Source organism: Chiloscyllium punctatum, chromosome 20 (genome assembly GCF_047496795.1).
Source record: "Chiloscyllium punctatum isolate Juve2018m chromosome 20, sChiPun1.3, whole genome shotgun sequence".
Classification (NCBI taxonomy): domain Eukaryota; kingdom Metazoa; phylum Chordata; class Chondrichthyes; order Orectolobiformes; family Hemiscylliidae; genus Chiloscyllium; species Chiloscyllium punctatum.
In genome coordinates, this window is record NC_092758.1 from 12,241,976 (window position 1) to 12,268,379 (window position 26,404).

Sequence of the window (26,404 nt, forward strand, 5' to 3'; positions counted from 1 at the left end):
TAATTGTCAGGTAAAACCCTGGGAGCTGACCCAAGGTGAACAGCCTTCACTATAAGATGCTCAGTAATAATAAATCTAGTTGGGAATTAAGGAGAAAGATCTTCACCAGAGGACAGTGAGAATGTGGAAACTGCTGCCACAACCAATAGTTGAGAGTTGTGTGCATAATATGGAGGGATATGATAGGGTCCTGGTAATGTGGTTGCCTCAGTAACCCAGCGGCCCAGGACAATGCTCTGAGGACATGGGTCCAACTTCCACCATGGTTTCAGGTGAAGCTTAAATTTAATGAATTAATACGACAGATAAAGTTATAGTCAGTTCTGCTATAACGTCGTAGTTCCGTTCTCGTGCAATCCCATATTATAAGAAAATTGTGTAAGAGCAGCATCGTTTAAACTAATGGGGCTAGAATCGCATTATAACTAATGCACACTTTAAACATTTGTGCAACAGAAACATTGTCCCCAATTCATCAATTGTGTTATAGCAAATTTGTATTAACAAAATGCGTGTTATAGCAGAACAACCTGTCGTTTCATGATAGGAGACTATTTATCATCGATTGACATAGACACATTTAGTTTACAACATACCAAAGAGGAGTCATCGAACTTGAAACATTAATTCTGTTTCTGATGTTGCCAGACATACATGAGTTTGTCTAGCATTCCTGTGTTTTTTATCCTGATTCACTAATGGTGTATAGGGAAGGAAATCTGCCATCTCTACCAGGCCTGGACTACATATGACTCTCAAAGCAGACCAATGTAGTTTGACTGAGTTCAAAGACATCAAATTCTGGTCCACATTTCAGGATAACAAAAAACACAACCACTACTTTAACAATCTCAGTTTCTGCCCTCCAAACCCACTCTTCTCTCAGCTGAATATTACAAAAAAAGGACTTGGTAATACAGAACTTGAATGCTGTTAAAAAGAGACGGACATGTTCCTAAAGGTTTTTTTTTCATTTTGCATTCAGCATGATAAAAGCAAGAAAGCCAAATTTCAAGTGATCCCAACAACTTATACCAGAGAGAAAACAATTGCTGACTGGTTAGCTAGTTGACCCTGAATGGATGAAATATTGGCACATGGAAGGAAAAGCAGGAAGTATAGACTCCCCAAGCTCCTTGGTAGTTCAAGCAAGACACAACGCTCGAATATATTCCTTTAGTTTGCGGAGAACGGGTTCCTGTTTCTGAATGTATAACACTTCTTGTAAGTGTAAAAGTACCATGTTATAAGTTTGACTAATTGTCTTAAATTGGTTGTTAGTGTCACTATTAGTGCAAGATAAAAAGCTTCAGGGACTGTCTTTTCTGCAAGATTCAATATGAAAATCATGTGTTCATTATCTAAACAATGAGCTGTAAGATTTGCAATCTGGTCTTTCTTTCACTTCCCATAGCCTAATGTGAAGGAATGAGCTCAAGACACAATGTACCAGATGTAACGGGAACATTCAATATTGTCTCTCATCCTTGACTAGGAGTCGAAAATTGACAAGACTTGAAGAATTCATCAGTTATGTACATTCATGCACTCCAACACTACTTGAGCTGAATGATTTAGCTGTGACACATTCACAGGGTATTCTTTATATTAAGGCAATTTCCTTTCTGTGTGACCCTTGGTTTGCTCCCTCCATTAATGGTATCAGAGAGGATATAATACATTGAAGACATCAAAGAAGCTAATATTTGAAACATTTTACTGGACTTATGAACTTATTTATTTCACTTGTCTCATCTCCTGCAGTAAAATAATGTGCACATGACCTAAAAGCAGGAAGAGGTCTTTCAGCTCCTCCATAAGACCACAAAATGTAGAAGTAGGCCATTCAGCCCATCAAGTTCTGTCCACCATTCAATTAGATCATGGCTAATTCCTCACATATAGTTAGATTATGGCTGATCAAATTCTTAATTCCATGCACCCACCTTGGCTCCATAACATTTAAGACCCAAAAACAATTTCAATTGCCTCTCATGTTTTGAGGAAGTGTACTCCAAACTTATACTAGGTGTGATTCCTGACAATACTCCCATGAGCTGTCTTTGGTTCAAATTTTTGTGTTCCAACCCCTCACTCTGGACTCCACCTCCCACCAGAGGCAACAATTCCTCAATATTTTTAATCAGACATATTATGGCATGTATATGGAGTAGGTGGACTTAAACCCAGGTCTCCTGACTCAGAGATAGGGACACTGCCTCTGCACCACAATCTTATATACTCAATGGATATCAAACCAACCTGTACGATCTGACCGTGAAATTTTAAAACCTCAGCACCATTCTCATGAAACAGAAACAAAATACTGGGGATGTTAAAGACCTGAAACACAAACAGAAAGTGCTGGAAATGCACAGCGAGTCAGGCAGCCTCTTTGCGGAGAGAAACAGAGGCAACATTTCACAGAAACACTGAAAATAGCAGCAGGAGTAGGCCATTCAGCCCCTTTGAGCCTGCTCCACCATTCAATATTATCATGGCTGATCATAGAGTCATAGAATCACATAGCACAGAAACAGACCCTTTGTTCCAACTTGCCGATGCCAACCAAGTTTTCCAAACTAAACCAGTCCCACTTGACTGTGCTTGGCCCATCTCCCTCTAAACTGTTTCTGTCCATGTATCTGTCCAACATCTTTAAATGTTATAACTGTCCTGGTATCTACCATTTCCTCTGGTAGTTCATTCTGTATATGAATCACTGTGTGAAAAGGTTGTCCCTCAGGTCCCTTTTCAATCTTTCTCCTCTCACCTAAAACCTATGCCCTCTAAGCTCCCCCATCCTAGATAAAAGTCCTTTGCTATTCACTTTATCTACACCCCTTGTGATTTGATAAACCTCTATAAGGTCACCCCTCAAATCTCCTGCGGTCCAGGGAAGAGAAGTCCCAACCTAGCCAGCCTGTCCTTGTATATCAAGTCAACCGTATTTCCCGTTCTGGTTTCACCTAAAGAAGTGTCTCACTCCTCCAGTTTGATAAAATCTAACATTGGAGTTCTGATGAAATGTTGTCAGTTTGAAACATCTTTCTGATGCATCTGCGGTGCATTTTTCCCAATATCCTTCTGAAGGTACGGTGCCCAGATCTGAGGGTTTTTATTAGTACTGGCACAACATGGCTTCCACCCTTCTATACTGCAGTTTCCATGAGCGGACATGAAGCCAGATGTTTCAACTGGCCGCATGATAGCAGCACACTGGGGGCTGTCCAGTCTTTTGCAATGATCCAATTTCACCAGCCTCCAAGCTCATGAGAGCTCAATCCTCACAAACCATCAGAATTGTTCATGCAATAATGAGGCCGTCCTGGAACCAACGCTTTGGAACTTTGAACAACAGAAGGCACAGAATTAAACGTCAACCGGTTCCTGAGCAAGAATAGCTGTTAATATTGCTTTATTGAGTTTCACACTCTCTACTGATGACGTGCACAGTTTAAATGACGCTGTTATCACCGTGGCTTCCTGCTCTGGTGAGGTTCTTTTCTTAACCAGGCATGTGAAGAGAGTGGTCTCAGCCGAAACACTCGTCTCTTTGTTTAAGAATTGTTGAAAACAAATAAATGGGTCAGCTCTGGAATCAAGGCCAGTCAGAAAAGGATGTTGCCAGGGTTGGAGGGTTTGAGCTATAAGGGGAGGCTAAATAGGTTAGGGCTATTTTCCTGGAGCATCAGAGGCTGAGGATATAGAGGTTTATAAAATCATGAGGGGCATGGAGAGGGTAAATAGGCAAGGTATTTTTCTCTGATTTGGGGGAGCCCAGAACTAGAAGAGCATAAGTTTAAGGTGAGACGGGAAAGATTTAAAAGGGACCTGAGGGGCAACTTTTTCACGCAGAGGGCAGTGCGTGTATGGAATGAGCTGCCAGACGATGTGTTGGAGGCTGGTACATTTACAACATTTAAAAGGCATTTGGATGGGTATATGAATAGGAAGGGTTTGGAGGGATATGGGCCGGGTGCTGGCAAATGGAACTAGATTACTCTAGGATACAGCGCAGACGTTTTGGACTGAAGGGTCTGTTTCCATGCTGTACGTTTCTATGACTCTATGACTGGCCTCAGTGAGCGAAAGAAAGTCTTCCATTCCACCTTTCATGATTTCCAGGATTTGGTCAAAGCAAGAATTTTTTTAAAGAGTGTAGTTGCTGTCATAATGTAGGAAGTGCAGCTGTCAATTGTTGCCAAGTAAGATCCCACAAACAACCATGTGATAACGATCAGATCGTTTTAAGGGCCAAAGCTGAGAGAACAGCAACTAGATACAAGTGAGGCCTCAAGGTTCAAGTGAACCAAATAGTTGTTCTCTCAGTGCCTGGAGTGAGGAGGAAAGTCATCTCCTAATGTCCATTGTGGTACCAACCAGAAACTATGCCAGTGGACACCAGGGGTTATCGTTTCAGTTTAGGACTGAGATGAGGACAAACTTCTTCACCCAGAGAGTAAAGAGCCTGTAGAATTCTCTGGGATAGAAAGTACAGTAGTTCAGACCCAAATGTTGAATACTTTCAAGAACTAAATATAGTTCTTCAGCCTAAAGGGACCAAAGGGTATGGGAGAAAGTGGGAACAGGAGATTGAGTTGGATGATCAACCATGATCTGATTGAATGGTAGAGCAGGCTCGAAGGGCCAAATGGTCCATGCCTGCTTCAGTTTTCTCTGTTTCTCTGAGGCATAAAAAAGAGCATCAAAGATGTCACATGAGTTATGTGTGTCTGTGTGAGTGAGTGTGTATGTGTTTGTGTGTAAATGACTGGGAGCCTTGGTGCCTCAGTGGTTAGCACTGCTGCCTCACGAAACCAGGAACCTGGGTTTGATTCCACTCTCGGGCAACTGGCTGTGTGGAGTTTGCATGTTCTCCCTGGTCTGCATGGGTTTCCTCCCACAGTCCAAAGATGTGTTAGATGGATTGGCAATGTTAAATTTCCCATTGTGTTCACTTGCCTGGATGAGGGCAGCTCCAACAACCCTCAAAAGGTTCAACAGTCTGACTGATTCATTTCCTTCATGACTGACACACAGTAGCAGCAGTATGTATCATGGACAAGATGTGAGACAGCAGGTCACCAAGCCTCCTTAGACAACACCTTCCAAACCCTTGGCCATTACCATCTAAAAAGAGAAGGAAAGCTGATACTATGGGAACACTCCCCCCTGCACGTTCCTCTCCAAATCACACACCATTCTGAGTTGGAAATATAATGCCATTCCTCCAGTGTTGCTGGGTCAAGATTCTAGAAGTCCCACCCGAACTACGCCACATGGACTGTTGCAGTTTAAGATCGTAGGTTACCACTGCCTTCTCCAGACATCTGAAGACAGACAATAACTGCTGGCCTCTCCCACGATGCAAACAAATTAAAAACTGTGACTGATTTGAGTTGAGTACATGCAGACATTCCATTATATAAATATTTAAACTCTGTGCAGTTAAGTACATAAGTGTAGAATTTGAAGGATCCGGCTCAAAATGGAAACTTTCAGATGTCAGAAAAATCTTCTCACTCTGAATTGACAAGAAATTGCTTTCCTATTGATGCCAGCTCATTGAAAACTTTCAAACAGGTTACCTTGGAACTCCGTGGAGCCCGATGGATATATAATGATCTGGATCTTGATGTGTGGGGGACTGTTTCAAAATTGACACTAAACTTGGAAGAATTGTAAACTGTGAGAAGGAGAGTGTAGAACTCCAGAAGGACAGAGACAAGTTGGTGGAGTGGACAGCTGGGTAATAGATGAGGTTCACTACAGAGAGGTGTGAGGTGATGCATTTTAGTTGGAGAGACATTGAAAGACAATATCAAATAAATAATCCTAAAGGGGGTGCAGGAGCGAGGGAACTTTGGTGTAAACGTGCACAGGTGGTAGGACAAGTGGCAAGAGCGCACAGTGTTCTCGGCTTTATTAATAATGACGTAGTATACAAGAGCAAGGAGGTGATGTTGAACTTGTACAAGTTCAGCTGGAATATTTTGGGGCAGCACATTAACAGGAAATGTATAGGAGAGAGAATGCAGAAGCGATTTACATGAATGGTTCCAGCAACAAGGAATGTCAGTCGTGAGGTTAGATTGAAGAAGTTGGGTTGTTCTCCTTGGAGAGAAGAAGGTTGAGAAAAGATATGATAGAGATTTTCAAAGCCGTGAATGGGCTGAATATGATTAAGCTGTTCCCACTCATTGAAGAAAATACCAATAAGAAGGTTTAGACTTGAAGTGACATGCGAATGAAGTAACGTTGATGTGAGAAGGATCGTTTTCACCCAGTGAGTATTTAGGATTTGGAAACCATTGTCTGGAAGTGAGTGGAAGCAGATTCTGTTGAGGCATTTAAGAGGGGCACTGGATGATTATTTGGATAAAAATGGTGTGCAGGGATATGGGGAAGAGGCAGAGATTGGCTCAAAGTAATAGAACCATGGTGGGCATCATGGTCTCTCTGCTGCATAGCAAGGAAGAAATAATTAGCTCCTGGCTAAACAAGTCCTCAGTTTTAAAGTGCTTATTCTTCTTTTGGTATCTCTGCCTGACCTCACCCCACCCTTACTCTGCAATCTCCTGCAGCTCCACAGCCTCCAAGATATCCACATTTGGCCATTTGAACGTCCAGGATTTTAGCAACTCCACCACTGGCAGCCATGCCTGCAGCTGCCTGGGGTTCCCAACACTGGAATTCCCTCCCAAAATCTTTTTGTTTGTCTTTCTCTTTTAGATAACATTCCTTGCCACCTGTCTCTTTGACCGAGTACTTGGTCATTTGACCGTCTCCTTCATGAGGGTTGACACTGTTTTGTTTGATAATACTATAGAAAAATCATCTTAGAAGAGTTGAGTAAAATGTTAACTCGGCTGCAAAGTGCTGTTCAAGTTTGATTGATTGCTGATGTTTTACAGCATTAATGTTTCAACTCTCGGATGTTTGTTTCAAAGTGTTTCTCTGTACAGTGTTTAGTTTGTGAATAGTTTGCCATCCAAAGCCAGAGTTATAATTCAAACCAATCCCTTTCAGGAGGTGCCTGGTAATTGAGTTATCTGACAATTAGAGTGTAGGTGTTAGATGAACAATGTGTGCACACGGATCTGCCAAAACCAACTGACCCTGACAGCTATTTACATATTATCTGTAATAATTAGACATGATTATGTTCTGAATGTAATGCACACACAAGTGGCAAGTATCAGGAAATTGAAAAAGAGCATTCAGCAGTTGTTATGATTCATGTTAATTCTTGTAAACATTGAATGTAATTATTCTTTAAATCAGTTACCGTGATCACGCAAAGTTTATACAAGCTCCAAGCTACTCCATTATAGCACAGAATATATTTTCCACTTTATAGGATCCTTCCTGCCTTGTGCAACTCTTCAATCACATCATCTTTTATTTGAGACATGGCAGAAGTAAATTAATATTGCTAAGAAAGTGCTGGAAACATGCAGAGAAAGCATTTCTTTCTGCAGAGAGATCCAAACTGGAGGCTATTACAAAAGACACTCATGAATAAATCCAACAGGGAGCTCAGGAGAAACTTCTTTATTCAGAGAAGGGTAGATTGTAACCCATTAAACCCCCTTTGAAACCACCTTGTAAACCTGTGATCCCTACCCCCTGGAAGGACGAGGGCAGCAGATTTATGCCAACACTGTTCCCTCCATGTTCCCCGCCAAGCCACTCACCAGCCTGGCTTTGAATTGTACAGTCACCACGGTTGCTGTCTCAAAATCCTACAAACTCACTCCATAACAGCACTGTGGGTGTGAGAACAATCTTCACCTTCTCAAGGGCATCGAGGGATGGGCAATGAATGCTGACCCAGCCAGCAATGTCTAAACTCCCACAAATAAATTAGATTAGATTAGATTAGATTACTTACAATGTGGAAACAGGCCCTTCGGCCCAACAAGCCCACACCAACCCTCTGAAGAGCAACCCACCCAGACCCATTCCCCTACATTTACTCCTTCACCTAACACTACAGGTAATTTAGCATGGCCAGTTCACCTAACCTGCACATCTTTGGACTGTGGGAGGAAACCAGGGCACCTGGAGGAAACCCACGCAGACACGGGGAGAATGTGCAAACTCCACACAGACAGTTGCCTGAGGCGGGAATTGAACCCAGGTCTCTGGCACTGTGAGGCAGCACTGCTAACCACTGTGCCATTGTGCTGCCCTATTTTAAAAATGTAAGACGTCCCTGATGTGCTATATGCCTACTTGTATTGCTGTTATGTAACATTCATAGTTGACTGGCTGACTAACAAACTGACGAACTGCTGACTGGCCAGCATCAAATGAGAACCATTAATTAATATTCTTACACATGTGGAACTTGCTCCAGCAGGCAGTAGTTAAAGGGAAGCAATGGCCTAGTGGTATTATTGCTACGGCCTGGCATAGTCATACTCATGGAATCATTCCTCACAGACAATGTTCCAGATACCATTTATTAAATTTTGCAGTTGACTCTGACTGGTCAGAACTGGGAAGTGAACCAAGAGAATGGCAACTTCATTAAGTTAAAATGATTACAAGTCTTGTACATTATTGTGGGTAAGTTACCACAAGTTCCCTGCAATTTGGCTACTTATTAAGAAATCTCACAATCAAAGACTGAAACAATTAGTTCAACTTTATGGCATGTAGTAACCAAAATAAGACCCCCTCGAAAAAGCAAATTAAACCTCGCAATCCAATGTGGCTATTACCTGATTAGTGATGGAACTTAGCTATGATTCCAACAAACAGTGACTGTCTCAGGATGTCCATGGTTCAATTCTGAAGCAGTATTGTCTTTGAAGTTCTGCTACTGAAGAATCCTGTAGTTGAATTCTTCTAGTATTTTCTGTCCTTCAAGTTTACAGTGTGACTTTGTTGATGATCCTTTAGAAATTTTCATCCACAATATGGACCACTCCTCTGGATCTATCAAAGCTGCAGCTTACCTTCTTATCAGAAGTAGTTTGTCTGTTCCTTGTTACATTTGGCAATAACTGTCTGCTTGAAGACATGACTTTCGTGCAATTAACTCCTTCAACTCTTCAGCAGAGCAATCATTTGCCCTTGTAGCATAAGGCAGCCAGTGTTAAAAGGTTTAGTTTATGTAGCTTCAACACTTTCTTTTCCCAGGCATGGCTAATCGCTTTCAATTCCTGTATAACAGTTTGTTCTTGTCTCTTAACAGTTTATTCCAAACAGAATCATTGCTGATTCTTTCAATCCATGTACAGTTATTAAAGTTCTCAAGTTTACACTATCACAACATGTTCTTTCTGTCTGCAAATTTCAGGGCCTCATGTGTTAATACCTATCAAGGTAACTTATTACATGTAGTTTCCAATACAAATACTGCATTGCAAGACTGACATTATGACTTTACAGTCACAGATTGAGTGAGACACCCAGTTCCTATGAGAATATAAACTACACTGTGAATAGAAATGAATTGGCTTTATTGTCACATGCACTCAGATGAATGAAATGCACTGAAACGTTTGCAATGGCACCATCTTAGGTACAAGATACCTAGGTACAGATGTTTAAGTATTTGGAGTAAAATAGAGGTTGTTGGCTCAGGAATACAATCTTATCACAGAAGTTTCCAAAATGACAACAGGAAATCGAATGCCCTACCATTATGAAATGTCTGGTTAACGAGTTGTTGGGTGGCTTTTGCCCGAAACATCGATTTCGCTGCTCGTTGGATGCTGCCTGAACTGCTGTGCTCTTCCAGCACCACTAATCCAGTATTTGGTTTTCAGCATCTGCAGTCATTGTTTTTACTGAGTTGTTGGGTTTGTTAGCTGCCCAAACAATTTCCTGTTGCTTGTTACAATTTTCAGATGTCCGTCCTGGAATGTTTTACAACAGCGATGATGACGTGACATCAGGGTCTGCTACCAGGACCATGACTGAAGAAGGGTTACACTTGAAATGTCGACACTCTACCTCCTGATGCTGCCTGACTTGCTGTGCTTTTCCAGCCTCCTGCCTGTCTACTTTGGATTCCTGCATCTGCAGTTTTATTTGTCTCATGATAGATGTGTAGCAGTAGGTGCTGCCTGGGATTGTGGTTTACTGGGAAAGTCACTAGATTAGTAATCCAGGAGCTACAGAGAGAGGCTGAATAAGCTGGGGTTCTATTCCCCGGGAGCGTCAGAGGCTGAGGAGTGACCTTATAGAGGTTGATAAAATCATGAGGGGCATAGTTAGGATAAATAGATAAAGTCTTGTCCCTGGGGTGGGGGAGTCCTGAACTAGAGGGCGTAGGTTTAGGGTGAGAGGGGAAAGATTTTTTTTTAGATTAGATTACTTACAGTGTGGAAACAGGCCCTTCGGCCCAACAAGTCCACACCGCCCCACCGAAGCGCAACCCACCCATACCCCTACCCCTTACCTACACTAAGGACAATTTAGGATGGCCAATTCACCTGACCTGCACATCTTTGGATTGTGGGAGGAAACCGGAGCACCCGGAGGAAATCCACGCAGACACGGGGAGAATGTGCAAACTCCACACAGTCAGTCGCCTGAGGCAGGAATTGAACCCGGGTGCCTGGCGCTGTGAGGCAGCAGTGCTAACCACTGTGCCACCGTGCCACCAAAAGATTTAAAAGAGATCTAAGGAACAACCTTTTCACGCAGAGGGTGGTGCGTGTATGGAATGGGCTGCCAGAGGAAGTGGTGGAGGCTGGTACAATTGCAGCATTTAAAAGGCATCTGGATGGGTATATGAATAGGAAGGGTTTGGAGGAATATAGGCTGAGTGCTGGCAGGTGAAACTAGATTGGGTTGGGATATCTGGTCAGCATGGATAGGTTGGACTGAAGAGTCTGTTTTCATGCTGTACATCTCTCTAACTCTATGTGGATTCAAATCCCTCTGGAATAAATTATTAAAATTTGAATTGAATACAAAAGTTATTGCAATAGCCTCCGTTGTCAATTGTTGCAACAAACCACCTGGTTCACTGATGTTATTAGGGACAGAAATCCTCTGTACTTACCTGGTCTGGTAACTCCATGTAACTTCAGATCCACAGCAATGTGGTTGACTCTTAACTGTTTTCTGGGCAATAAATGTTGGCCCAGCTACCACTGCCCACACAAACTATAAAGTCTGTTGGCTTTATTTGAATAACTTATCTCCGAGAGTTTTGTAACCTTCAGCAAAATGTGAAGAGACAGTTAGCCTGCAAGGGACCACAAAACTTGTAGCTGTGACTAAATTCCTGTTTGGAGCATTTACCCCTCTTCCCACAGCATTCAGTCCTGATTGGTCACGGAGCCCACTGCCCTTTTGCTACTTTAATTGGCCATTGGTCAATCTCTCCCTTGTCTGCCACTAATTAGCCATGTGGTGTTTGATTGGATAGTCAGGTGAGAGCAAATGGAGCCTGCAATTTTAGCTCCACTAAAAACATGTAACCCAGCCCACTGTAGAGAGAAAAGCTAAGTCAACATTTGAAATATTGCTTTCAGTTGGATCTCTCTCTTCCCAAACTCTGCATTTTGAATCAAATTTACACAGGAATATAGAAATTGGAGCAGGAGTAGGTCATTTGGCCCTCCAAGCCTCCTATCCCAGTCAATATGATTGTGGCTGATTATCCAACTGCTCCAGATTTCTCTTTTGGACCCTTTAGCCTTGAGATCTATATCTAACTCCTTCTTGAAAACATTCTATTGTTGGCCTCAACGAGACCTGGGTGACCTCATTTATCAGTCATTGGGAGTAAGCGTGAAGGTACAGCAGGTGATGAAGAAGGCAAATAATATGTTGTCCTCCGTTAGTGAAGGATTCGAGTACAGGAGCAGGGATATTTTGCAGCAATTATACAGGGCATTGGTAAGGCCACACCTGGAGTATTGTGTACAGGCTTTGTCTCCTTATCTGAGGAAAGATGCTCTGACTATGGAGGGAGTACAACAAAGGTTTACTGGGGCAGCAGGACTGCTTTATGAAAAGAGACTGGATTGGTTAGGGCTCTATTTGCTAGATTTCAGAAGAATGACGGTGATCTCACAGAAGCCTATACAATTTTAACAGGACTAGACAGGGTAACTGCAGGAGAAAATGAGGACTGCAGATGCTAGAGATTGGAGTCAAAAAGTGTGGTGTTGGAAAAGCAGAGCAGGTCAGGTGAGGAGCAAGAGCATCGACATTTCGGGCATAAGTCGTTCATCAGGAGGTAAATGCAGGAAGGATGTTAACAAGGACAAGATCCGTTCTGAGGAAGGGTCACTGTTCTGAAACATTAACTCTGATTTCTCTCCACACATGCTGCCAGACCTGCTGAGTTTTACCAGCAATTGCTGTTTTTGTTTCTGATTTCCAACATCCACAGTTCTTTCTCTTTTTTTCACCTTGGTCTCAGTAATGGAGACAATGCCAATACCATTAACTTTTGTAATAACCCATCTGGCTCACTGCTGTCCTTTACTGACATGGATCTGCTGTTTGTACCTGGCCTACATGTGACTCCAGATTCTTAACTGCCCTCTGAAGAGGTTGACTGAGCCACATAGTTCAAGGGCAATTAGGGATGGACAATACCTTGCTGAGATATTTGTATCATCAATAGCCACAAGTGAGGTGGCAGAAGACTGGAGGTTGGCTAACGTGGTACCAAGATTTAAGAAAGATGGTAAGGAAAAGCCAGGGAACTAAAGACTGGTGAGCCTGACATTAGTGGTGGGCAAGTTGTTGGATGGAATCCTAAGGGACAGGATTTACATGTATTTGGAAAGGCAAGGACTGATTAACGATAGTCAACATAGCTTTTGTATGGGAAATTGTGTCTCACTAACTTGACTGAGTTTTGTGAAGAAGTGACAAAGAGGATTGATGAGGGCAGCTTGGTGGACGTGATCTATATGGATTTCAGTAAGGCGTTCGACAAGGTTCCTCATAGTAGACTGGTTTGCAAAGTTAGAACACACAGAATACATGGAGAATTTGTCATTTGGATGCAGAACTGGCTCAAAGGTAGAAGACAGAGGGTGGTGGTGGAGGGTTACTTTACAAACTGGAGGCCTGTGACCAGTGGTATACCACAAGGATCGGTGCTGAGTCCATTGCTTTTCTTTATTTTGATAAGTGATTTGGATGTGAACATAGGAGATAAAGTTAGTAAGTTTGCAGATGACACCAGAATTGGAGCTAGAGTGGACAGCAAAGAAGGTTACCTCAGAGTACAATAGGTTCTTGATCAGATGGGCCAATGGGCTGAGGTGCGGCAGATGCAATTTAATTTAGATAAATGTAAGGTGCTGCACTTTGCAAAAGCAAATCAGAGCAGGACTTATACTTAATGGTAAGGTCCTGTTGCTGAACAAAGAGACCTTGGAGTGCAGGTTCATAGTTCCTTGAAAGTGGAGTCACAGGTAAATAGGACTCTAAATGTTGGCCTTATCAGTGCTGCTCATGAATAAATACACTTTTGAAAAGCAGGAGAAAGAAAATGATTGAATTCACTATCTGAAAGGATGGGGAAAATAGATTTGACCGTAACTGTGTAAAGAGAATTGATAGATACTTGAAAGAGGAAAGATAATGGAGGTGGAGGGCAGGGGGTGTGGAAACTAATTGGATCACTGTTTAATTTTGGGCTGTATCATTCATGACCCTGTGAGTGAGTCAGCACCTGCTCTTTGGGTGACTGTGCCTCAGATTATTTGGAAGATTTACACATGACCTACTGGCCTCCACATCGTGGTGAATGTGCAACATCTTCAGTTAATGCCGTGTCAATAATGGAATGCAATTATCACCAATCTATAATCAAGTGGTTTTAGTACAAAGAGTAAATGGTATCTCCCCTTAGGTTCCCTGGAACACTTAGTCCCATTTTTCACTAATAAGATTCAATAACTATTACTTATCTGATCAGCCTTGCAATTATGTAATGCCTTGTATTAGGAAAGTACTGATGTTCTGAGCACATTAATGACACTTTATCTTTTTCAGTCTGATGACTAGTTGACACTGCTATTGTTGGTATCCATGATGCACACCATAGCAACATTCCCTAGCAACAAAAGCAATTACTGCTGTTCTACATTGGGTGGGTCATGGACCTATTCTTTACGGGACATGTTGATGCTCAGATGCGTATGGAGCTTAGCTTCTGTACAATGCAAACAGCCAAGAAAAGTAACAAATAGTTCCAGCTCTTAACCATTCTTCTGTTCGAACCCACTCCACCTCCACCCTCCAGAATGGGTCTGTAACCACCTCCAGCCCAACAACCCTCTGAAATCTCGGTACTCCTTCCTTTCCAGCTTCTTGCATATCTACCCAATTTTAATCAATCCTCTCTCTCTCCTTTGTTAAAATGACCCTTAAAACCTACGTCTTTGATCAGGCCTCAGGGGAGTTTGGCCACCACCAGCTGTGATTCTGCCATTGAAAATCATTTAGTAAATATCGATTAGACAGTCCAATACTGTGCTAAGAATTAAACTTGAAACCTGTTTAAAATAATCAGTCAGGCTCACAGTGTGATGAAGTTGGATGCGCTTGAAGCTATTGGTGCCCCAGACTCCGTTTTATGTAAATAAAGTGAATTTTATAGATATTTACACCCTGTTCATTGGAAACAATGATCATAGAGATTGCCGATTTCTTCTGCATTCCCATGGCAACATCCCAACAAATCAGCGTCTACCTGCCTGAACTCAGAAATGGGATTGTTTTGGTTGTGCTCCAGCCAACCAGCCAGCCTCATTTCGCACTCTGTCAATTTTTTTCAAGTCTGTTTCTTGTGTCCTGGTCTCAGCAAAAAGCTTCAACTTCTGGTCTCCTTTTGACAATGATCAGGCTTTGGCTCATCTGGATTAGTGTCTCCTTGTGTGGCTCAGTGTCAAACGATGCATCTTTGAAATGCCTTTGAGCATTTCACTTTGACAACTGCTGGTTGTCTCTAAGTTGTGGCTGCACCTGCAAGCAGAAAACAAGTTGTGTGACACCCAAATAGCAGCAGCAGCAAGTTGCAAAACCCAGCAGAGAAAACAGTTGGTAATGTGGTAGCAGATAGAGTTCAATGTGATGAAAGTGGAGGCACCTGGAGAAAAAGGAACTTTCATTTCAATAGCACCTTTCAGAACTGTAGGACATACTGGGAAAGTGATGGCCTAGTAGTATTATCACCAGATTGTACATCTAGAGATCCAGAGAATGTTCGGGGATCTGGGTTTGAATTCCACCATAGCAGATGCTGAAATTTGAATTCAATTTTAAAAAATTGGAATTAAAGAGTCTAATGATGACCATGAATCCATTGTTGGAAAAATTCATCTGGTTCACTAATCCCTTTAGGGAAGGAAAACTGTTATCCTTACCTGGTCTGGACTACATGTGACTCCAGACCCAATGTGGTTGACTCTTAACTGCCCTCTGGATGGACAATAAATGCTGACCTCGCCAGCAATGCTCTCATCCCATGAATGAACAATAAAATCCCAAAGTGCTGCACAGCCAATTCAATACTTCTCGAAGTGTAATCACTGTGGTAATGTGGGAAATGTAGTCAATAACTTTTGCACAACAGACTTCCACCAATCACAATGTGATAATGGCCAGATAATTCACCTTTAATGATTCTGTTTGGAGAATGAATATTGACAAAATTCTGGGAAATGATTGCCAGCTCATCTCCTGTAGAAAAGTAGAATCTTTTCTGTCCACACGAGTCTTCACTGTGGTGTACCATCTGAAAGAAAGCATCTTTGACAACAGCAGCAGTCAGCTCAGTATTACCATTTTGTGGGAAGTTTGGGGATGGCTAATGAATGCTGACCTTCTCTGGGCTATCCACATCCCTTAACTGTGAAGGAGAGAGAGAGAAGCTTGTTGGGAAATTCACCAGTCAGGTCTGCCAAATCCAATAAAAACAGACACAGGTACGTTGCTGTTGGGTCATAATGAGTCGCCTCAATTAGAGTCAAACCAAATGCTGTTGAAGGCAAAACAGAAGTACAACTGAGTGGCTTGTTTGACCACTTCAGAGGGCACAGCAGAGTCAATCATACTGGTGTAGAATCGGAAACATTAGAGTTATCAGCAACTCTGCTGAGCCCCGATGACCCCATTCTCAACGCTGAGGCAACTTGGATCTAGCTCTATGGGCACAGGACCACTCCACACCCCCCAACCCCCACCAAAAGCCTGCAAACACAATATGACACCCCCAGACAAACCTTTGAGCTTTGAGTGCTATGACTGTCAGCCTGTGTGACCATGGAGACTATTCCATCTAGATGAATACCACCCTCACTCCCTGCTCCCCCAACATGTTTGCACAGTTTGAGCTTCCGTTTTATGCAGGACAGAAATTTGGGTAAAGATGCTTGACTGATCTGTTCTTTAATTCCCTAGAACTCAATTCAGAGGAGGCCATGATTTACAAACTGTATGTGGGCCGGGGAATAAAATATGGCTTTAACCCCCTTGTTCACTAAGTGACTGCATTGTTATACTATGGATCCCTGCTTCCATGTAAAAATAATCTCATCAAAACAAAAACAGACATTGCTGGAAACATTCGGGCAGGAGAGAAAGCAAACTTAACGTTTCTGGTCCAGTGACCCTTCTTCAGAACTGGTGGTACCCCACCCTCTATAATACTTCAAGAACTTTGCAACAGGGGTATACTGTGTAGATTGTTTGCAGTACCATTCAGTACTGAACTGTAGAATTTCACCAAGAGTTTTCTGACAGTATCTTCCAAACTCAAGACTACACTTTTGTCTAGAAGGACAAGGGCAGCAGATACATGGGAACAACACCACCTTCAAGTTCCCCTCCAAGTCACTCACCATCCTGTCATAGAAATATATTGCCGTTTATTTTTAACTGCCAATATGTCAAAATCCTGCACTCCCTCTCAAACAGCAATGTGGGTGTCCCTATGCCCGAGGACGTCATAGTTCAAGAAGGCTGTTCTGAGTTCTGAGGAAGGGTCACTCGACCCGAAATGTTAACACTGATTTCTCTCCACAGATGCTGCCAGACCTGCTGAGCTTTCCCAGCAACTTTCATTCCCTTCGCCAGGGCAATTACAGATGGGCAATGCCTGTACTCCATGAATAAATAAAAAACAAACAAAAAAAAAATTTCAGGTTCAGTAAGCTGCAAGGTTTGGGATTGAGTCTACGGAATAGTTCCTTCTGAATTAGACAACAAATCTGACTTCTCTGTAAAAATCCAACAACAACAATTTGCATTTATAAAGTGTCTTTAACATCATCTTCCCAAGATTTTTCACGGGAGAGTGATCCAGCAAAATGTAATCACCAAACTACATAAGGGCATATTAAGACAGGAAATTCGAGGCTGTGGATTTTAAGGGGGAAAACAAGGTGGCAATGTGCAGGGATGGAATTCCAGAGGTTAGCCTCGGGAAACAGACAGTGGCCAACTATGGAATGATTAAAATCTTGAATGTTCAAAAGGCCAGAAGTGAACAGTGTAGAGTGTTGCAGGGCTGAGGCTATACAGGGATTTGAAAACAAGGATTGGATTTTAAAACATGAGATTTTCTACAAATGATCCAGAACTAGTTTGGATCATACCACAATTTGATCATTCTGACCCCATTATCTCTCTGGAACGGTAATGATAGCAATGAAGTTGAAGTTAAGGTTCACTACTGCGGCAGGTAGGACATGTTCCTGGAGGTTTTATATCACTGTTAGCACTTCCCAGTGGTCTGGGCTCTGTGTGGATTACCCTTCCTTCTCACAGCCAAGAGGAAAAGTAGTTGTTACCTGATTGTGTGATACTGAACTCTTTCTCTCTTAACTCTTAACCGCTGTCTGAGATTATTTTTATTTGGGCGGTTTCATTGCCTAAGCCAGCATTTATTGCCCACCCCTAATTGCCTAGAGATAATAGTTAAGAGTCATTCACATTTCCATGGGTCTGGAGTCACATGTAAGTCAGACCAGGTAATAGCAGAAGGTTTCCTTCTCGAAAGGACATTAGTGAACCAAATGGGTTTTTTTTTGAAAGATGATTGACATGGTTTTCATTAGGCCAGTTCTCTATTCCAGATTTTACTAAATTCAAATTTCACAATCTGCCACAATCAGATTTGAACCCATGACCCAGAACATCAGCCTGGGGTTCTGGATTGCTAGTACTGACCCTCCAGGAGATGCAACACTCCTTTAGAACTGCCACTCAAGAGGGTGGTTTGTGTGTGGCATGAGCTTCCCGAGGAAGTGGTGAATGTGAGTACAATTACAACATTTAAAAGACAGTTGGATAAGTACATGAATTGGAAAGGTTTGGAGGGATGTGGGTGAGAAGCAGGCAGGTAGGATTATGTTCAGCATGGACTAGTTGGGCAAAAATGTCTGTTTCTGTTCAGTACGACTCTATGACTCAGTATTACCACATGTGGAGTACAGCACTCTCTCAGTACTCTCCCTCAAATTAGTGGAATGCTTCCTTGTTGCTAACCCCCCAACAAGCATCACATTCTCTCAATCTCAGACACAACAACTGGGCTGTGAGCAATTGCCCTTGATTTCAAGGCTGTGTGGCAGTGAATAATACTACCCAGAGATCAGTCAGGGTCAAAGGGAGAACTTCACTGGCAGTATGTGAACCAAGAGGATAGCATTGTGTTCTGTTTAAAGCTATATTCAATTACCACCATCCAAAAAAGAAACTATTTGCATTTCCATAGCATCTTTTGAGACCTCAGAAAGCACTTGACTACCAAGAAACTACACTCACTGTTGGAATGTAGGAAACGTAATTAAATTTCTCACAGCAAGGTTCCACAAAAATCAATATGATAATGAGCACACCATCTACTCTTTTAGTGATACTGAATGGACAATAAGTGGCACAGGGCACTGGGGAAAACTCATCCAATTCTTCTTGGAAATAGCAGCCAGAGGATCTTTTAAATCCTCCTGAGAGGGCAGGTGGGACCACGGTTTATCACTTCATCCAAAATGAAAAGGCCTTCCAACTTGCAGCAAAGCCTGAGTACTTTTCTCAGAGTATCAGCCTGGGTGACATCCTCAAGCCTGTACACTCTGGGACTTGAACCCACACTCTCCTGATTCAGAGACCAAGGGAGTGCTACCCACTGAGACACAGAGAGCAGCTTCTGTTTTCATGTCAAGCCAGTTTAAGAACGCCCCTTGATTTTATTATGATCTTGCAATTTCTATGAAAGTGTTTGCGAACCAACCTTATCAAATGTCTGCTGAAAATTAAGACATGGGTAACTCCAACGCACTCCCTTTATGCATGAATGCAGCCACACTTAAGATCCACACTCGGTGAAGTCCTTGCTTGTTCTGCCTGTTATCTTTCTTGACCTCATGCTATGCTCAATTGCAACATGTCTGAAATAATTGAATCATTTCTTTGGTAAATGACTGAGTTACGGATGTGGAACTGAATGCTCTATTACTTTTGCTTATAACCTTTCTGCAATCACAAGTGGCTTCTCAGCTTTCTGAATTGCCACCATCTGCAAAGAGATAAGAATGGGCTGATCTCTTGGAGGTCTCTTTCACTTCTTGCTCTTTCTGTCTCTCTCTCTCTCTCTCTCTGTGTCTCTCAGGTGAAACAGTAAACCAAGGGTTCATTACCTCATCAACAAGACACAAAACACCCCTTTACCATCCTTTCATAGAATGGAAAGGACAATCACTTGGTGAGCACGGTGACTCAGTGGTTAGCACTGCTACCTCACAGCGCTAGGGACTCGGCTTTGATTCCAGCCACGGGTAATGGCTGTGTGGAGTTTGCACTTTCTCCCCATGGCTGAGTGGGTTTCCTCCCACAGTCCAAAGATGCGCAGGTTAGGTGAATTGGCCATGCTACAATGGCACGTTAGGTAGCTTAGCCAGGGGAAATGTAGAGTAGTAGGGGAATGGGTCAAGATGGGATACGCTTTGGAGGGTCAGTGTGATCTTGTTAGGCTTAATGGCCTGTTTCCACACTGTAGGGATTCTTTCTATGAAAATCAAATGATTCAATTCATTAACAAATTCACTGTTTGTGGCACTTTCCTCAATTCGGTTCCTATTCATCTGCATGATGGTTTTTTTTCTTTCATTCAAGGCAAGTAGTCATCTGTGTCTCTCAGGTGAAACATTAAACCAAGGGTCCATTACCCCCTCTGCATGGCCTAACCAATGTCCTGTACAGCCGCAACATGACTTCTCAACTCCTGTACTCAATACTCTGACCAATAAAAGGAAAGCATACCAAACACCTTCTTCACTATCCTATCTACCTGCGACTCCACTTTCCAGAAGCAATGAACCTGCACTCCAAGGTCTCTTTCTTCACTCCCTAGGACCTTACCATTAAGTGTATAAGTCCTGCTAAGATTTGCTTTCCCAAAATGCAGCATCTCATATTTATCTAAATTAAATTCCATCTGCCACTTCTCGGCCCATTGACCCATCTGATCAAAATCCGATTGTAATCTGAGGTAACCTTCTTCGCTGTCCACTACACCTCCAATTTTGGTGTCATGTGCAAACTTACTAACTGTATCTCTTATGCTCGCATCCAATTCATTTATGTAAATGACAAAAAGTAGAGGACCCCAGCACCGATCCTTGTGACACTGCAATGAGCACAGGCCTTCAGTCTGAAAAACAACCCTCCACCACCATCCTCTGTCTTCTACCTTTGAGCCAGTTCTGTATCCAAATGGTTAGTTCTCCCTGTATTCCATGAGATCTAACCTTGCTAATCAGTCTCCCATGGGGAACCTTGTCGAACGCTTTACTGAAGTCCATGTAGATTACATCTACTGCTCTGCCCTCATTAATCTGCTTTGTTACTTCTTCAAAAAACTCAATCAAGTTTGTGAGACATGATTTCCCAAGCACAAAGCCATGTTGACTATCCCTAATCAGTCCTTTCCTTTCCAAATACACGTACATCCTGTCCCTCAGGATTTCCTCCAACTTCATCTTACAACTGAACATGAGTATGCCAACTCCAGAAAACATCAAGGAACTCAAAAGGGATTACAAAGGTCATGGAATTCCCCTTTGATTCTCCAAAGCTCATTTGGGAAACAATCTAAAGGAATGCAATGCCATTGAATGTCAAGGGGAGATGGTTAGATTCTCCCAAATTGGAGATGGTCATTGCCTAGCAACTGCATGGTGAGAACATTACTTAACCAAATTTGGATTTTGCCAGGTCTTGCTGCCTATGGACATGGGCTGCTTCAGTATCTGAAGGTGCTGAACATTGTGTAAACGTCAGTGAACATTCTCACTTCTGACCTTATGGAAGATAGGTCATTGATGAAGTAGCTGAAAATGATTTGGTCTCAGACACTCCCCTGAGATTCTTCCTTCAGAATAAATCATTGGTTGTAAAGCAGTTTTATTGAAGTGCTGTAAGGAGGATGGGATGCTGTCAGTTTTATTACTGATCAGGCATGGTCTGTTAAGCTCCAAGAGGTCGGTCTCCAGAGCTCAATTTGTTCACATTTGGAAGTTTTCTGCCTTGACATTAGATGTCAATTTGCCAATCTTTCAAGCACTGTGTGATCTCCAAAGCAGGCCCCTTCATTAGGTGAGGAGACTCCTTGTAACATTGGCACCTGTCCTCCATTTTGGGCTGTTTCAGCACATCATGAAAATGACTGAACATAGATAGGAACGGTTCCAATTGTGTGAAAGCAACACAAATCCTCTGAATATATAAGATAATCAATTATCATTCTTTTACTACTCTCCAATTCCTTCACCCCCATCTACACACCTTCCTTCATAGCCTTTACCTCTGCCAATCCACCTTCTCTCTAGATCTCACTTGCTAACCCAACCACTATCTCATCATATCCCTCACCTACGTCCAACTTTATCCCATATCTCCCACCCCACACAACCAACCTCTCCCCATATATTTCACGGGTACTCCCCTACCCCCTATATCTCTTATCCACAACCACACCTACTCCCCATGTTCTTCACACATTGCCAACCACCATTTCCCTATACCCCTTACCCTTCCCACCTATTCCCCATGTCCCTCACCCCTCTCCACCTACTCCCCCAACTCTTACCCTACCCACCTACTTCCCATATCGCTCACCCCTCCCCATCCAGTTCCCATACGCCTCATCCCTACCCACTTACTCCCCATATCCTTCAACCATACCCACCTACTCCCCATATCCCTCACCCATATCCTCCTACTCCCCATATCCCTTACCCCTACCCACCTATTTCCCATATCCCTCACATCCAGCCAAGCACTATTTCCCCCTACTACCATCCAACCACATTCTCCCCACATCCCTCATTCCTACCCACCCAGCAATGGCTGAGTGGTTTTATCACTAAATGATTAATCCAGAAATCAGTTAATGTTCTGGAGACCCTGGTTTGAATCCTGCCATGGCAGATGGGTGCAATTTGAATTCAATACAAATCTGAAATTAAGAATTTAATGATGACTATGAAACTATTGTCCATTCGCAAGTTTTGAGAAAATTTGTCGCTCAGGTTGAGGTTCTGGATATAAGTTTGCTCACTGAGCTGGAAGGTTCTTTTTCAGACATTTTGTCACCATACTAGGTGACATCATCAGTGAGCCTCCGGTGAAGCACTGGTGGTATAGTATGACTATTGTCGATTGTTGGGGATAAAAAACATCCTGTTCATTGATGTCTTTTAGGTAAGGGAAACTGCTGTCCTTACTTGGTCTGGCCTACATGTGACTCCAGATCCACAGCAATGTATGTACCATTTAACTGCACTCTGGGCAATTACAGATAGGCAATAAATTCTGGCTGTGCCAGTGATACCCACATCCTGTGAATGAATAAATAAGTCCTACAATCCAGCCAAACACTTCTCCCGACATCACAAATCCCAAAACCTATGGTGGTCATCAAAGGAGTTTGTTGAGATGCAAGTCCTAGAAATATCAGGTATCTACAGAAGAGTGAGCTAAACTGGGGTACATTCTCTGTCTCTCAGTTTAAGGTGAAAAGTCCTTATTCTTTTAGACTTTTACACCAACTACCCTGAAAAACAGAGAAAACAAATTGCCTTTTCAAAGTTAAAGGCAAGGAAGGGAGCCATAGGTTGATAAGAAGGAGCTGGTGGGAACGGTAGAAGAATTGAATGTGATGGTTAAAATTCAATGACAGATTATGAATGATGAAGTTTTCTGACTTTTAAGTAAAGACTGCTGCAACCATTTGTATGGTTCAGAATATAATTCTCAATTTTAGAAACTGAAGTTTTCAGTGTAAAAAATTGGGGCATCTGTTTGAGAAACTGGCAAAAAAACTCTGCCCTACATGCAATATGAGTCATAATTAATCTGCATTTATCTTTGAAGGATCAAGTTGATAGTGAAAGACAATCTAAATAATGCATGTCCCTTCTCTAGTCCTCTTAGGAGAACCAGTTAGTCAGGTGAGACATCAATTATACCCATTCAAAATATAAATTGTTCATATGGGTTTCTGAATCAAAGTGAAGATAAAATAATGTGTTTTCATTTATTCTTGAAATCCCAAAGTACACCATATTGTCATTGAAATGGGTTGTTTGGAATCAAAGATTCTTTTATTTTGGTTTTGTTTGGTGTAGCCTTCATCTCATTGGATGAAGACAGCAGTATGAGATGATTACTAGTTGAGTCTGCACTTAAAGCAAAAAAAACAACTTTATCATTCACTGTGCAGCATGTGGATGGAATGCAGGTTTGGTTTGAATTTGTTATGTGGAAAATACAGGGATTTGCTTCATTTGCAGCTGGGGGGGAGAAATTTTCAGTGTTTCTTATAGATCCTTATGGTAGAAAGCAGTCAGTGGACTTAGTTTGGAAGTTGTGAGAAGGTAGTTATGTGTCTGCGGGCAACCAGAATAAAAGTTGAGCCAGCTGAAGTGCTGAGTTATTAAAAAATACTTGAAGGATTACTTAGCCAAAAAAACTAATGGAAGGATCCATGTAAAATATTCTCTCAACGAATATCTAAAACACTGAGGAGAATTAAAGTAATTTCCAGAGGGCTGTGGCATACCTTGTAAATTGGTTCAGAAAGAAGTTAATGAACCATTAGAATTTCTGAAACAGAAAGAAAATTCTCGGAATTGAATACAAAGTAGAACTCAATTCAAAGGGTAATTAATTCTGAACTGTAATGTCATTAACAGTGCTTGTTTTGTTTAGCTCTTACCTACAATAAAGCTTGTTTTTGTTTCAAAAGTGAGATCTTGTGGTGTAATTCTTTCATTAATTATGGAGTGCTTGGATTTCTCTTTAAACGTTAACAAGGCATAATAGGATTGTAACAAGGCTGTCTTTATAATTAATACCTACAGTGCCACAAAACAATTATTGTTCTTTGCCCAGGATAGGCAGCTGCCTGGGCTAAGCATCAATAAGGAGGAGTAAATAATTGTGGGGGTGTTGTGGGATTGAGACTAACTAGATTGCCTCCTGAAAGATTCTGGATTAGTGGTGCTGGAAGAGCACAGCAGTTCAGGCAGCATCCAAGGAGCTTCGAAATCGGCGTTTCGGGCAAAAGCCCTTCATCAGGAATAAAGGCAGTGAGCCTGAAGCGTGGAGAGATAAGCTAGAGGAGGGTGGGGGTGAGGAGAAAGTAGCATAGAGTGCAAAGGGTGAGTGGGGGAGGGGATGAAGGTGATAGGTCAAGGAGGAGAGGGTGGAGTGGATAGGTGGAAAAGGAGATAGGCAGGTAGGACAAGTCCGGGCAAGTCAAGGGGACAGTGCTGAGCTGGAAGTTTAGAACTAGGGTGAGGTGGGGGAAGGGGAAATGAGGAAACTGTTGAAGTCCACATTGATGCCCTGGGGTTGAAGTGTTCCGAGGCAGAAGATGACGCATTCTTCCTCCAGGCGTCTGGTGGTGAGGGAGCGGCGGTGAAGGAGGCCCAGGACCTCCATGTCCTCGGCAGAGTGGGAGGGCTCAATGGGCCAAATAGACTCCTCTTGTGCTGTGAATAGGATTCAGTGGTGTAAGTGGAGGAGACCGTTCTGATTGGTTCCTAACATCCATCAGCCTTTTAGCTCAAGTGACCCCTTCATTCATTTTCATTTTTTTTCTTTGTTTTACAGTGAGACTGCATGACAGTATATCTGAGGAAGGCCACCACTACCTGATCTTTGACTTGTAAGTAGAGCATCACATTTTTTAAAATGTTATATTTAACAGTCATGTTCACTCCCTCATGACTTCCCCTCAAATGCTTATTGATTCCAGCAACGATTTTATGTAGACATGTGTAATATCATGGAAAAGGACATGGGTTCAGGCCACACTCCAGAGACTGCTGCAGTCTTTGTGGGTGGCATGGTGGCACAGTGGTAAGCACTGCTGCCTCACAGCGCTAGCAAACCCATGTTCAATTCCCGCCTCAGGTGACTGACTGTGTGTAGTTTGCACGTTCTCCCCGTGTCTGCGTGGGTTTCCTCTGGGTGCTCCGGTTTCCTCCCACAGTCCAAAGATGTGCAGGTCAGGTGAATTGGCCATGCTAAATTGCCCGTAGTGTTAGGTAAGGGGTAAATGTAGGGGTATGGTTGGGTTGCGCTTCGGCAGGTCGGTGTGGACTTGTTGGGCCGAAGGGCCTGTTTCCACACTGTGATGTAATGTAATCTAATCTAATCTTGGGGATGGGGGAATACTGAGGAAGTGCTGCATCATCAGAGTTTGAGGATCAGCAGTGAGAGAGCACCATACTGTCACAGGGTCAGTACTGAGGGAGTGCTGCACTGTCAGAGGGTCAGTAAAGAGAGAGTGCCACTCTGTCAGAGGGTCAGTACTGAGGAAGTGCTGCACTGTCATGGGGTCAGTACCGAAGGAGCACTGCACTGTCACGGGATCAGTGCTGAGGGAGTGCCGGACTGTCAGAGGGTCAGTGCTGAGGCAGTGCCACACTGTTGGAGGGTCAGTGCTGAGGGAACACCGCACTGTCCTGCACAGTGCTGAGGGAGTGCACACTGTCGGAGGGTCAGTACTGAGGGAACGCCGCACTGTCGGAGGGTCAGTGCTGAGGGAGCTCTGTACTGTTGGAGGTGCAGTGCTGAAGCTGCATTGTTGTTGGTCAGTACTGAGGGAGTTGGTCAGCACTGTCAGAGGGAGTGCTACAAAGTCAGAAAGACAGTTGTATTGGAGAGCAGCACAGAGTGAGTGTAACTAGAGTCCCCAGTCTGTAGCAAAATTTAATTTGTGACAATGGGTGACGTACTTTAAGGTTGAAAATTAATTAACATTTTCATGTGTAATATTTTATAGTTCTAAAATTTCCAACATGCTATGTCCTTCTCTAACTATGTAATCTCCACCTGCTCTTTAACCTTTGTCCTTCTTCCCTCGAACTCTGCTCTTTTGTACCTTCCACAC

At 42.7% G+C, this 26,404-nt stretch overlaps 1 protein-coding gene across 1 annotated transcript in view; it reads left to right on the top strand.

Annotated features, from left to right (window-relative positions):
• Positions 1-26,404, top strand: part of LOC140491888 (calcium/calmodulin-dependent protein kinase type II subunit alpha) — a 247,906-nt gene that overhangs the window by 132,093 nt on the left and 89,409 nt on the right. Inside the window, exon 4 of the mRNA XM_072590323.1 lies at positions 25,120-25,174. Coding sequence (XP_072446424.1) covers positions 25,120-25,174 — 55 coding nt within the window. The remainder of the gene's footprint in view (positions 1-25,119; positions 25,175-26,404) is intronic.